Raw genomic sequence first — 12,500 nt, forward strand, 5'->3', positions numbered from 1 at the left:
TGACGAGAGCAGACGACTAACGTAGTAGAAAGAGCTATATGATACACATAGGGTAGAGGTTTTTCACAGGATTTTTTACCAGGATTTTCACCAGGACTCCAGGGTTTGAATCCCGTGTGAAGCCAGTAGTCATTGGTGTTTGTTTTAAGTAAAAGTTATTTTAAGCCAAACCACGATCTTTTCCTAAACCTAGCCAAGTAATTTTTGGTGCCTTTATTTTTAAAAAGTGTCAGCTGACATTGCATGTTTGCTATTGCTGATTTGAAGACAGAATTAAACCGTGTTCTTTTCCATGGGCAGGAAAGGCCAAGCCACAATAGCAATTTTGACTGGACTGTCAAATACCATATATATTCAATTCCAACATGAGAGACTCTCTTCATTTAGAGCAGGTTCAGTTCCAGGACATTTAACAAACTAAAAGGAGCCAAGAATAACTTTATGTCAACTGATTGTAGTAACTTGATCTATTACTAATTTCAAAGGAAAATTCGTATAACTAAAGTACAATAACTCAAAGGAGTCCTGCATTATATTTTGGTGGCTGTGTCTTGCAGAAAGCTTCTTTGTCAAAATCTAATTTTAGCATAGACAAAGAGAAACAGTTGAATTGTTGAATCTCAACTATCAAGCTGTTGAAATGTTACAAGCACTCTGTAAATGCTCTGTAGGTGGACTATTTAATTAAAGTGTTACCTCTTTCTTATTGTACTTTATATTGGGGCCTGATAGCATTACTCAAGCATATATTCTCCATGTCATGTCTTGTCGACTGTGTGCACTGAATTTGATGGGAATATATGCACATGCACAGTAGGTAGGAGGGCTCTACCTATCAGCTTAATCCTGTCAGAGTGTATGCTTGCAATCATATGTTTGAGATATGTAAGTCCACCTCAGCTGGAGTACAGTGCGTATATACATTCAACACAGTATTTTTGCCCAACAATGTATTTATATAGAATGTAGTTATATTAGTTGTCTTTAATCCATCTGAAATATTTGTAATTTTCTCTCATTTTTCTGCCATCTTTCTGTTTATTACAGTATTCTGGCTTTGGTTGATTTGCATATAGTGTTTTCTGGAATTTTTTCGTATTCGTATTGCCAGTATTGACGATACATTGACTAAAATTAGCTGAGAATAGCAAACTATATAGGGTTTGTCAGCGTGCATATTCATATTAGTCTGGATCTTGTTCAACTCTACTTTATTCCCGTTAATGACACAGTAATTACACTGCAACAGTTTGTCCGCATGTGTAATTACGCCCCCATTGTATCATTGCAATTAGATGAATATCCACGCTTTATAACCTAAGGCGTCAAGTTGGCAAATCCAATTTCAATTTGTATGGAGCAAGCATTTTGCCTGCTTGTTTGAGCCGCGGTAAAGACCAGGGATATGCAGGCTAATCCTTGCCATGTTAAAATGCTGTTCCTCTTAAAAAATGTAGACACGGGGGGATTCTCTGGAGAGAGAGAAAGAGAAAGAGAGAGCCAGAGGGAGTGTATAGAGTCTTTAAGAGCCGGGAGCCAAGAGGTGGGAGTGGGGTTTATGCGTATTGGGAAGGTTGCAGAGGTACATGTAAGGAGGACTTCTGCTGCTTTAGGCCTTACACGCGTGCAGCAAAGCCTATTTTTTTCACATTCAGCTACATTTGCCTGCAAAATGAGGATTTTCAATGGTGGGTTATTTGCATGTAAGAGCTGGCAAAAAAGGCAATGCTTTCTAAAGCCCCTTATCAAATGTGATAAGTTGCATTTAAGTCAAGTCTACCTGTTGCTGAACCTTCCTGCTACACTGCACAGTGTGTTTTCTCTCAACATAGCTTCTTTCAGGCCTAATCATTGTAAGAAACAGTAACACTGAAGTGAAGTCAGTCCAAGGATAACCAAACAAAAAAAGATGGTGATGGGCATAAATGTAATTACCTCTTTGTTGTAAAAGAATAAAGAATTTTATGCTCAAGGTTAGCTGCTGTGCTATATTGTAATAAGGAAGGTCTTTAAAGGACATCTCTGACAGAGGCCTTTGTTTTTCTGTTCTTTTTCTTCCTCACCTCTCCCTTTTTTCCACTCATTGCTTTTAAACAAGTGCCGTCTCAAAGACAAAAGCCCAAAAGCTGACCTTCTTTCACAGTTGAGATGTTATTTTTGATTACTATAATTCAAGTTTAACTCACAATTGCTGTAGGTAGGTGGCAGGGCAGAGGCTCACACGTACACAGGTACACACTTGCAAGTGCACACACAGAGAGTTACAAGCCCTTTTTCTTAAAGCTGAGCTATTAAGATAAAGAGAACGTTACAGTAGCCACATCCTGTTCACTACAGAAGAGAGTGATGTACACACATACTGTAAAGCATAACCACCCCCCCCCACCCCACCCCCATACACACACAGACACACGCACATGTACAACAAACATGCATGCAGAGAAGAAGCATGACACCTTTCTCCACATGAGACTCAGACACGTTTTTTTCTCACACATCAAAGTTTCTAATTTGAGAGTCCCCGAGCTCCAAATGTGAATCACATTGTGTAAGTTGTGAGAAAGAACAGTTTCGCTACTTCTGATTAAATAACAGGAAGTAGCAAAGACATATATTTAACATTTTTAGTGTTTATTTCTCTCATCGGTTTGTCTGTAAATGTGCATCCCAGTCTGTTCCAATGCTCTAATACTTTTAGTCTACGCCTTATAAGATTATAAAAAGCAAAGCTCTACAATAAAAATGCTAGGAGAGCCTTTCATTTACGACAGTGGCAGACTGACAAAGAGCTTGATTTGTGCCAACGTATCATGCCTCTGACTGAGCACTCGGCTAAGGGTGAGACAGGCTACCTGTGCACAAACCACACATACACGAAAACAGTTAGACAAAGACAGCAGGAAGGGCAACACTAAGGCCTTTCGAAAAGCAGCAGGCTTTTGGTTCTTCTGCAAAGTTGCCGCTACTCTATCTTAATTTATTTTTGTATTTATATTTTTGTCTTTAATCATACCCTCCTTCTCCACAGATGGTGCCTGGAGGGTGAGATTTAACCACTCAACTAAAGCTAATGCATTTCTTTGTGCTTTGTTAGCATTTGGTGGTAAATACTATTGGTTTTATTTGTCAATTATTATTTTAATTTGCTTTTCTTTTTGTATACCAAACACTGGATGTTAATACAGTACTTCTGAAATTGTTGAAACACCACAAGCTGAACCCATCAGATTCAAAGTGCTTGAGTCAAAAGAGACAGAGAGAGAGAGAGACAGAGAGAGAGAGAGAGAGAGAGAGAGAGAGAGAGAGAGAGAGAGAGAGAGAGAGAGAGAGAGAGATGGAGGGAGAAACTTCCAGCATTAAAATTCAGAAGATAATTACATCGGCTACACCCCCACCCTGTTGAGAAAGTGTTATGTTTAATAGTCTCTATAAAGAAAATAGGTTTTTATCTCACTCTCATTTTCATTAATTCCTAATTGGGGTGGGGGGTTGTCTGTTATTATTTCTTAGATTAAAATAAACATAGCCTGTCCCATGTTCAAACCCATCACACTACACGGGCATGATAAGGACTTCATGCCTCTGTGAATAAATAAACAATTTCGTCTCCACTGGTGGAATTAAGTTGCTTACAGCCTTAAGCTAAGCCACTCTGATTTATATTTCTATTTATTTATATATTTTTTCAAAAGACTTAAAAGTACATCCTCTCTTTCGCAAATGAAGTTCACCATTTTTTTGACCTGCTTTATATGTATATCTTTAATTAGTGTCTTGTTTAGCTTAAACCAACTGATTATCGCATAGTCGTGACCTAATTACAGCACGCGCTTCTTAGCGGTAGCATAGTGCCCTGAGGAGCAAGCGAAAGTTACCTTTAAAAACTTGTGTAATCATTAGCAACAAGCCTCCCTTAATCCCACTAAACATACACTTATCTAGCCCCGGTCGGCCTGTGTTTGCTGGGTAAGAGGGAGGGAGGGGTATGGTTGTCTCTAACGTGTTTATTAAAGACATTTATTAATCGCTGTGGTTAAAACAACTACGTCCCTTTGCTCCCTGTCTTTACTCATGTTCCACAGGGATCTTGACTGCTAACCTGCAAACATGCATGCAATGGTGAAGGTCTCTTCCAGGATTGTGTTCTCTGGAGTCTTTTGTTTGGCTTAATGTGAATGAACACAGCAGTGTCAGTAGACAATTGTTACTATTTCCAGCACAAGAACTTGCAAGTGAGATAACATATATCTGTAAATACCTGAGTATTTATGATATTTATAGTGCAGTGTGTACTTCAATTCAATACAACTCTGTATGTGTATGCAATCTGTCATTATATGTGTGGGTGTTTCTGTGTGTTAAGTATCCTATGAAAGCAAACCACTCTGAGGGTGTGTGAGGGTGTGTGAGTATTTGAAGAAAGATTTTAAGTATTTCAGTTATGGGAGGAATGTGTGGCTCTGATTCTTCATTGGGTATTTGGGTTATTTTTCATTTCCTTTTGAAGAGATGGATTTGACACATTGATTATACACACATCTATGTACTAAAGTGATTCTTAGTGGAAATTATGTAGGTACAGTTGTAGGATGGTATGGTAAGTAGCACTGAATTAAAAAGGAAACATTATTCCCAAGTGTATGTCAGCGGGATATCATTTTGATCCCTTCATCCGCAGACTGACCAAAGAATACAAGTGGTTGTCATTCATTCTCAGATTTTTTTCTTACCTGAGGATGGGGAGGAGGGATGTGGGCTGTCATCCTGGACGCTTCCTGTCTGGGAGTGTCCTCCTCCAGCACCGCTCTCTTCTGTCACATTGGATGAACCAGGAGTGGTGGAGCGGCTGATGGACTGGGACTCAGGGTCACTCGCTGATCCACGGCGTTCGTCCAAACCTTGTTGCTGGAACGCTTCCTCAAGGCCTCTCCTGTCTTTGCCATGGATGCGGGAGTGGACAACCATCTGATGGTAGGTCCTGAAGACCCGGCCACAGTCAGGGCACTCAGAAGGCTTCTCCTTCATGCTGGAGAGGCTGGAGAGGCTGTAGTCGATGTTTGGGCTTCCCAAGCCAGCCAGGACTCCAGGAGCCTCAGCACTACCATGGTGGGACATTAAGTCACGGTGACTGTCAAAGCCTCGTCCATCCTCCTTCATGGGCATCATGGCTCCTCCGGCTTTGGATCCCTGCAAGGCCTCCGAGAGCTGCTTCTGCTTGGAGCTATCATTGGAAGCAATCAAGGAGTAGTCTTGTTTATCCTTTGAGAAGGAAGCCAAGGCCCCAGCACCACCCATCTCATCTTCCTGCCCTGGGGTTATATGGTGCTGGTGTTGCTGCTGCTCCTTGGGCATGAAAGCCCTGTCCATAGCCATGCCACGTGCCATTATCTGCCAAGCTTGGTAGCTATTGAGGGAGTCCATCTCAGCCACTTTTGCAGCTGCCTGGAGGCGTTCCATGCAGCTTGACTTGAGTGGTGGCACAAGGTTGAGACAACCCAAGAGTGAGCGCTTCTCATTTTCGCCCAGCCCATGGCCCATACCTCCTGCCATTGGCCCCAGCAGTTTCCCCAACATCTCCTTTTCCTTCATGGCTATGCCGGCTTTAGCCAACATTTGGTGCTGCTCAGTCAGGCCCTGTTTGTCTGGTGAAAGGAAGCCTCCCTGAAGACAGGAGATGTAGCGGGAATAAAGGTTGGCATGAGCTTCCTGAGCCAGACTATTCATGCTATTGACGGCAGCCATTTCCTGCTCACTGGGCTGTGGGGGCTTGTTCTTGATGGCCAGCTTGTTGAGATGCACCTTCATATGGTTCTTGAGGAACCAGGGTTCCTTGAAGCGACGGCCACAGATTTGGCAGCAGTGTTCAAACGAGTCCTTGTGCTTGCGCATGTGGCCTTTGAGGAACCAAGCTTGGCTGAACACCTGGCCACACACGTCACAGCGGAATTCAGTGGCCGTAGGTGCACCGCCGGCACCACCAGCACCTTGGCCCTGTGTGGTCTCGGCTGTGATATGGGCCTTCTCCACATGACTTATCAGCTCCTCTTCATGTGAAGCAGCAAACTCACACAGGGTACATTTGTAGGGCTTGTGGAGTATGCGGATGTGGCGGTCCAGCTCCTCACGCTTCTTGAACTTCCCTTTGCAGAAGGTGCAGCGGAAGCCTGTAGTTGGGTTCAGGGACAGTTCATCCTGGGCGCCAGCCGGCTTGGGTGAAGAGGAAGGCTGAGAAACTGGGTCTGGAGTGGCTAGACCAGAGGGGGGAAGGAGGCCACAAGCTGAGCCTAGTTGCTGCTGATGGGTGTTAGAGCTGCTATTGATGCCCAGATGTGGTGTTGGAGCTGTCTGGAGACTGCTGCTCCCTCTCATCTGCTTGTCCCTCAGAATGGCCCTCTCCTCTAGCTCATGCAGCAACCTGTTCTCCTCTCTGACACGGCCACGGCCCTTACCAAGATTCCCCAGCTTGTGGGTGCGGAGGTGAATCTTCAAGTTGCCTTTTTGAGCTGCTCGGTGGTCACAGTAGGGGCACTTGAAGGGCTTCTCTCCTGTGTGTGTGCGCATGTGCAATGACAAGATGCTGTTGAAACGGAAGCGTTTGCCACACAATGGACAGGGATACTTCCTATTCTTGCGGGCATCATCTTCAATATCATTCATCTGGGACATGATGCCCAAGTTCTGGCCATTGAGAAACTGCTGCAGGTCAACACGCCCATTCAACCCACTTAGTGCCCCTGCATCAATGTCTCGGTTGAGCTGATTGGCTAGCAGGGCCATCTGACTGCTGATAGGTTGACTGGCCAGGGCTGCGTGGTGGGTCTTCTCGTCCAAAGGCGTGGCTGCTTTCTCTTCAGGGATCTGTTGCGGGCGGTGTAGATCAGGAAAGGCGTGTCCTAGCTGGGCAGTAAGCTGATGAAGCTTTTGACTGATGGGGTAGCGGCCATTTAACACTGCACTGCTCAGATGGGCATCAGCGTCAGGCACCGCTGATGACACACCAAGACACAAACTAGAGTCCTCCATCCTGTAAAAACAGACAGAAAGAAGGAAACAATAATCAAAATAATAGAATTTAAAAACTAATGGAGAAATATTTCAAGGTTTTGAGAAAAAAAAATTGCTCTTCGTATTTTCTTCCTCATCAAACCACATATGCAAGCCTAACGTGTTACTTCATTTAGGAAAACAACACATGTGCCGCTACACCCAGTACAGGGAAATAAAATGTATTGTCTTTGATGCACAGAGCACTGCATGAATTGTCAGCACCAAGGGCCTGGAGAAATGGTGTGACTCCTTAGAACTTTTTCAAAATGTAACACCATTTTGGATGGAATAATTACTCTGTAAACACAGTGAGCAGTGTATAATTAAGCTACTTGTGCCCATCCTATCAGAATTCCACCAATTACACGCCTTAATGAAACGGAGCAACGGCATTGTCGGGGAGCCACCGCAATACTACAATTATGATATTAACAATAGCACTTAAAACCAAGGGGTTATTCCAGTAAACACAACACTCTTATCTTGTTGCCACGACACTTGTCTTGGCGCAAAATTCCATTAAAGAGCTGCACTACATTTGATGTGAATCACTTTGCTCTCCCTCCGCTGCTTTCTATTCCCCCAGTTCTCTCTGTCTGTCTTCCTCTCTCTACCTAACTCTTTTTCAGTTTCTGGGACAGAGAAAATAACAGTTGCCCGTGTTGAAAGGGCTCCCAGTGCAGGCAAAGATGCATTGGTTGATGAAAAAAATAGATAACAGATAAGCACACCCTCAAGTCTGAGAGGAATAAGCAGGAAGCAGTTACTTTGTTGTATTTGTTCTACCTACGGTATGACACAGAATAATGTTGTAGTCCTGGGTTGCTGGAATGCTCTTGAAATATATCAGAATTTTCTGAACATGTTGTACTGTCAGTGAAAGTATTTATACGTGTAACATCAGTGAATAAACATAAAAAAAGAACAACATTGGTTTTAATGCAGATCCATCTGCTCTCCAGATGGAGAGGCATGAACATCTATTTGCACACTTCCTCTTGCTGCTGGCAGGGGTCAAACCCTCAGAAACAATAACCACAATTCTGCTTTGGTCAACAAAATATTGTATAATATCTCATTAAGCTGATTAGTATGCTGCCTGGTAACAGTGGCAGCCACTGTGTTATAACGCATGATTTAAATCATCAAAAAATCCTTTCATGGAAAGGCAGTGTAAAGCACCGACATTAGGGGAGTTTACTTTTAAGAGAAAGTGGGATCATTTTAGACAGCTTATGGACCCAATCTGGCAACAAAAGTGCACACCCACATTACATATGTGCACACATGTTCAGTATATATTTTACAAGCATGAAGGGCAGCTAAGGCTCTGCAAGACTCAATACTCTGTCTTTCTCTTCCTCTCTCTCCACCTCCAGTATGTTTCTAAAGCATGGAGGACTCGACATTGTGCTCGGCTTATTTGTTTTCTCATTCATTTGAATTTTTTCACTCTTTTCCCCCCTCTCTCTCCCATCAGTAGGAGGTTAGTAGACATAAGGGGTGCCTGTTCTTTTAGCCACTGGCCCCTCCAACACACTGTCAATGGTGGATTCTTATCTTGGGGATATGAATTAGACACTGTGACCAGTTTCCACTTGTGTTCAAAGGAATGTGACACTTGTGGGCTGCCCTTTGAATTCTCCTTATTTCTCCCCACAAGTATCTTAAGCAATTCCACTGAATTCATCAAGAATATAAAGAGCATACTATGTTCTGCACGCTTATGTGTAACAGCAAGTCAAGCCTCTGTCAAAGCCTACTTAAATTTACAACCGATCTTATGATCATGTTGTCATGTGACTTGAATATAGCTTCACTCATCCTCAAAATAAAGCATCTCAGAAGCCTACAACTAAAAGTTTATACCTGAATAAAAATATATATGTATACATACCGTATATTTGTACATTTATCATGAGAATTAACTTGGGAAAGAATTGCTGGAAAAGATAAAACTTTGTTGGACTGCTTTAAATGGCTTAGGTTTTAAATTGTATTTATGTGACACCCCAGCTTCCATCACCAGGCGTGCTTATATCAGAGAAGACCTTATTTGAATGGGCCCTTTTTACAGAGGCGGCTGCCTTTTGGAATAGAAATCTGTGATTTAAACTAGGCTGATGAGCTGTTGCTCATTTGGGGAGATAGCAGCTTGCCCTTTTCTTCAATTTGATTTCTGCCTTTATCTTTAACATATAACAAAGGCAGATAGACAATGGAATAATGTGAAATGAACTGACGAATCCAGTTTGTGTTTTTTATAAACGTATCCTGGCTGACGAGCGTATGCAAATGAGGCACATTAATATGCTCGCCTTGCTCCCGAGTCATTTTATATTTTTTCCCCTGATTAAAAAGGACATTTCTTATGTGACATCCCCCCTCTGCTCATATCAACACACACATGCGAGGGAATTTGAGGGTGGTGTACAAGTAGGAACACATACACACACAGGCGAAGACATGGACTCAAACACAACCCTTTGACTACAGACAACAATTCAATATGCGCATGCCCTCTAAAAGACACGGTGAGTATGTTGCAACTCATCCAGTACTATCAAATGGCTGCCCACAGAAATCACATCAACACCTCTTTCTGTTGTGACATCATCCTAACTGTTACTGTGACGAGTCTCATGCAAAATATTTATCAAATGAACAGAAGAAAACAAGTCTTTGCAATAATGCAACAGTACTATGCTTTAAGAAGATCAAGGCTCAGGTTTGTCATTCTTACCAGAAATACTTGGTGCCACTTTGTCCCTATGTCTGACTGTCTCTGCCATGGCTGTGTAGCCCGTGTAGACTCCAAAACGAACAACACATCCACTCTGTAGCTTCACTGGTACAGTATCTATCTGCCGTTATTCTAACCTGTACAACCTTATCATTTCCTGGCATATGCAGCAATGCTGCCTCATTAAAACTATTGGCTCCTCTGATACCTCTAAAACCACAAAGACTTCCTTTAGCATTTTCTCACGACGGTTCAGTTGTCTTTATAGTTTGTGGTTTAATATTCAGCAAAGCACCACGTGCACCCGTAAACACGCCAAATCCTCTGCACAAACACACACACACACACACACACACACACACACACACAGAAACTGATTTCACTCAGTTTCACTAAATACATTTTTCTTCTCTGCTCTTTTTCTCTTCAAGCCTCAGCTTAATTATAAGTGGTATCTGTAACACAATGGAAGTATATTTCAGTCAGCATTTGAATGTGCTCAGTTCATTTTGGTCTTATCAATAGTACTATGCATCATAAATGCTAAAGGGATTTATATATGTTTCCCTCTAATTGTAATCATATAAATTACTGAAGTATATGAAAGGTGGTGTCAGTATTAGGAATGGCTACCAATTATAAGTTTATATTAACATAAACAATTTCAAACAAACCTCTGAATATACATGTACAAAGTACTGTCAGGCCTGAGTTTTGTCATAAAACTTTCCTCTGACATTTAAGACAAGATGTGGAGAAACTAAAGGATCGAAAAGCCATTAGTTGAACTTTGTTATTTTGACATGTATTGACACAAAAGCCATCGACTAATCACAAAGCAATACCTCATTAAGTCCTAATGAACAAATTCATTGCATTAAACAAATCAATCATTATTCACAATGTGCTGAATTCCATCATATTTGCACCAAATCGTTAATGAGATGAGGGGGGGTTGCAGCTACAGCGATCTGATGTTTAAGGGACAACGTGGATATTTACCATATGTTACATGTGTTGAGAGTTAAATATTAAATATTTTGTGTCTCTATATTCAGATCCATTCAAAAGATGTAAGTGTGTTTTCAAAGTACAAACAGAGCTTCCTCATGATTTCAAAAATCAATTTCTTCTGGGTAAAGTTGGTTTAGTTAGAGTTAGTGCTTAGTAGGTAGAACAGACCAGATATGAATTTCTTCCTGGCTTGTGTTTTGCCTCTATTGCAGGTGGTCTTTGCAAGGAGTCTAATTAATCCAATAAAAAATCTGCCTTGTTTTCCTTCCTCTCTCTCTCGCTCTTTGACTTCACGGCATTATTACTTTCTGTAATGAGGCAAAAACACTCTGAACTGCACATGGAAGACAGTCACACAACCCTTGCCAGATTCAATCCTAACTCCATCCCATGCCTACAGCCTCTTGATCAAAACTCATAACCGCACTATCAAAAAGATGGGATGTTTCAGAGATTGATTGTTCTGTCTTGACTCGGGAAAAAGTTGACTTCCAGTCAAGATCAAAATCAAATCTCATCTAGTTGTGGTTTTAAATGGGGATGATGTTTCTTCTTACAAACATGGGCAAAAACATATTAAAATAAAAATAGGCTTAATTTACAATAATTTTTAAATACTTGCCTTATTCCACTTCTCCCAAAGGACTACTTGATCATTGGGGAGGTGTTTCCAGTGGCATGAAAGAGCCAGAACTCTGACTGTCTGGCCAAAAACACCAATCACAAACCAAACACATTCTTATGGGCCAATTTGTAGTGGTCACCTTCTAAAACCCCATAGTGGAAACACAAAAAAACAGACAGAGCATCCAAAAATACAAAGTTATAAATAACACTAGATTAACAGATTGCCCTGCTCCGCTTTAATGCAGAGAAAATATCAGCAACAGAGCAAGGATTTGATGAGAGCACGGACTGAATAGATCAGTGAGAAATATGAATGAACAGGAGCCTCTGCCTCTCCCTCCTTCTCTTGCACAATATGTCATTGAGGGCTGTTTAAGAGGTCCTGTCAACAGGTAGTTCAACTTTCAGCTCATCCCCGCTGATCAGTGGGAGCCCTCCTGACAGAGAGAAAAGAAAGACACCGGGAGGGAGCGAGAGAGAGAGAAAGAAAAATGTTGTGGGTCTTTTTATCTGTCCGTCGCTCTGACAGCCTTGCAGGGGATGCCATGGGAGGAAGATCAATGCAGGACAAGCGGATTCCCACAGTTCATTGTTCCGGGCCAGCCAAATCATCTTCCCAAGACGGCCGGGAGCTCAAAGCTTCCCTTTATGATAACCATCCCTGGTATTATTCCCACTATGATGATGGTGACCTGCAGATGTCTCTGTGTGTGTGTGTGTGTGTGTGTGTGTGTGTGTGTGCGCGCGCACACACGCGTGCACACGTGTGTGTTCGTGCGTGTGTGTGGATGCGTGTACATCTGTGAGCACCTCTCCCCTCCTGAGTACACTACAATAGTGGTCACAGTGGCGCGGACAGACCCCCGCAGCAGTGAATAAAGCACGACGATGAGCATTGGATTAATAGTGCCAAACATTTGTTAAGCGCTGTCTGTTTAGTGAAGCACAGTGACAGAAGCAAAAGGCAAAAATAAATAAAAATTACAGTAATTGACATGGTAATGATAGTGAACGTGCCTCGTCTTATGCTTATACACAGCATCAATCCTGCTTTAATACTGCACAACAA

General features: G+C 42.2%; 1 protein-coding gene across 1 annotated transcript in view; it reads right to left on the reverse strand.

Annotated features, from left to right (window-relative positions):
• znf536 (zinc finger protein 536) overlaps nt 1–7,023 on the reverse strand; it is a 93,785-nt gene extending 86,762 nt beyond the window's left edge. Inside the window, exon 1 of the mRNA XM_073465210.1 lies at nt 4,731–7,023. Within this exon, the coding sequence (XP_073321311.1) occupies nt 4,731–7,023 (2,293 nt within the window). The remainder of the gene's footprint in view (nt 1–4,730) is intronic.
• Between the last annotated feature and the right edge of the window lie 5,477 nt (nt 7,024–12,500).

Source organism: Pagrus major, chromosome 4, assembly GCF_040436345.1.
Source record: "Pagrus major chromosome 4, Pma_NU_1.0".
Taxonomy (NCBI): Eukaryota; Metazoa; Chordata; class Actinopteri; order Spariformes; family Sparidae; genus Pagrus; species Pagrus major.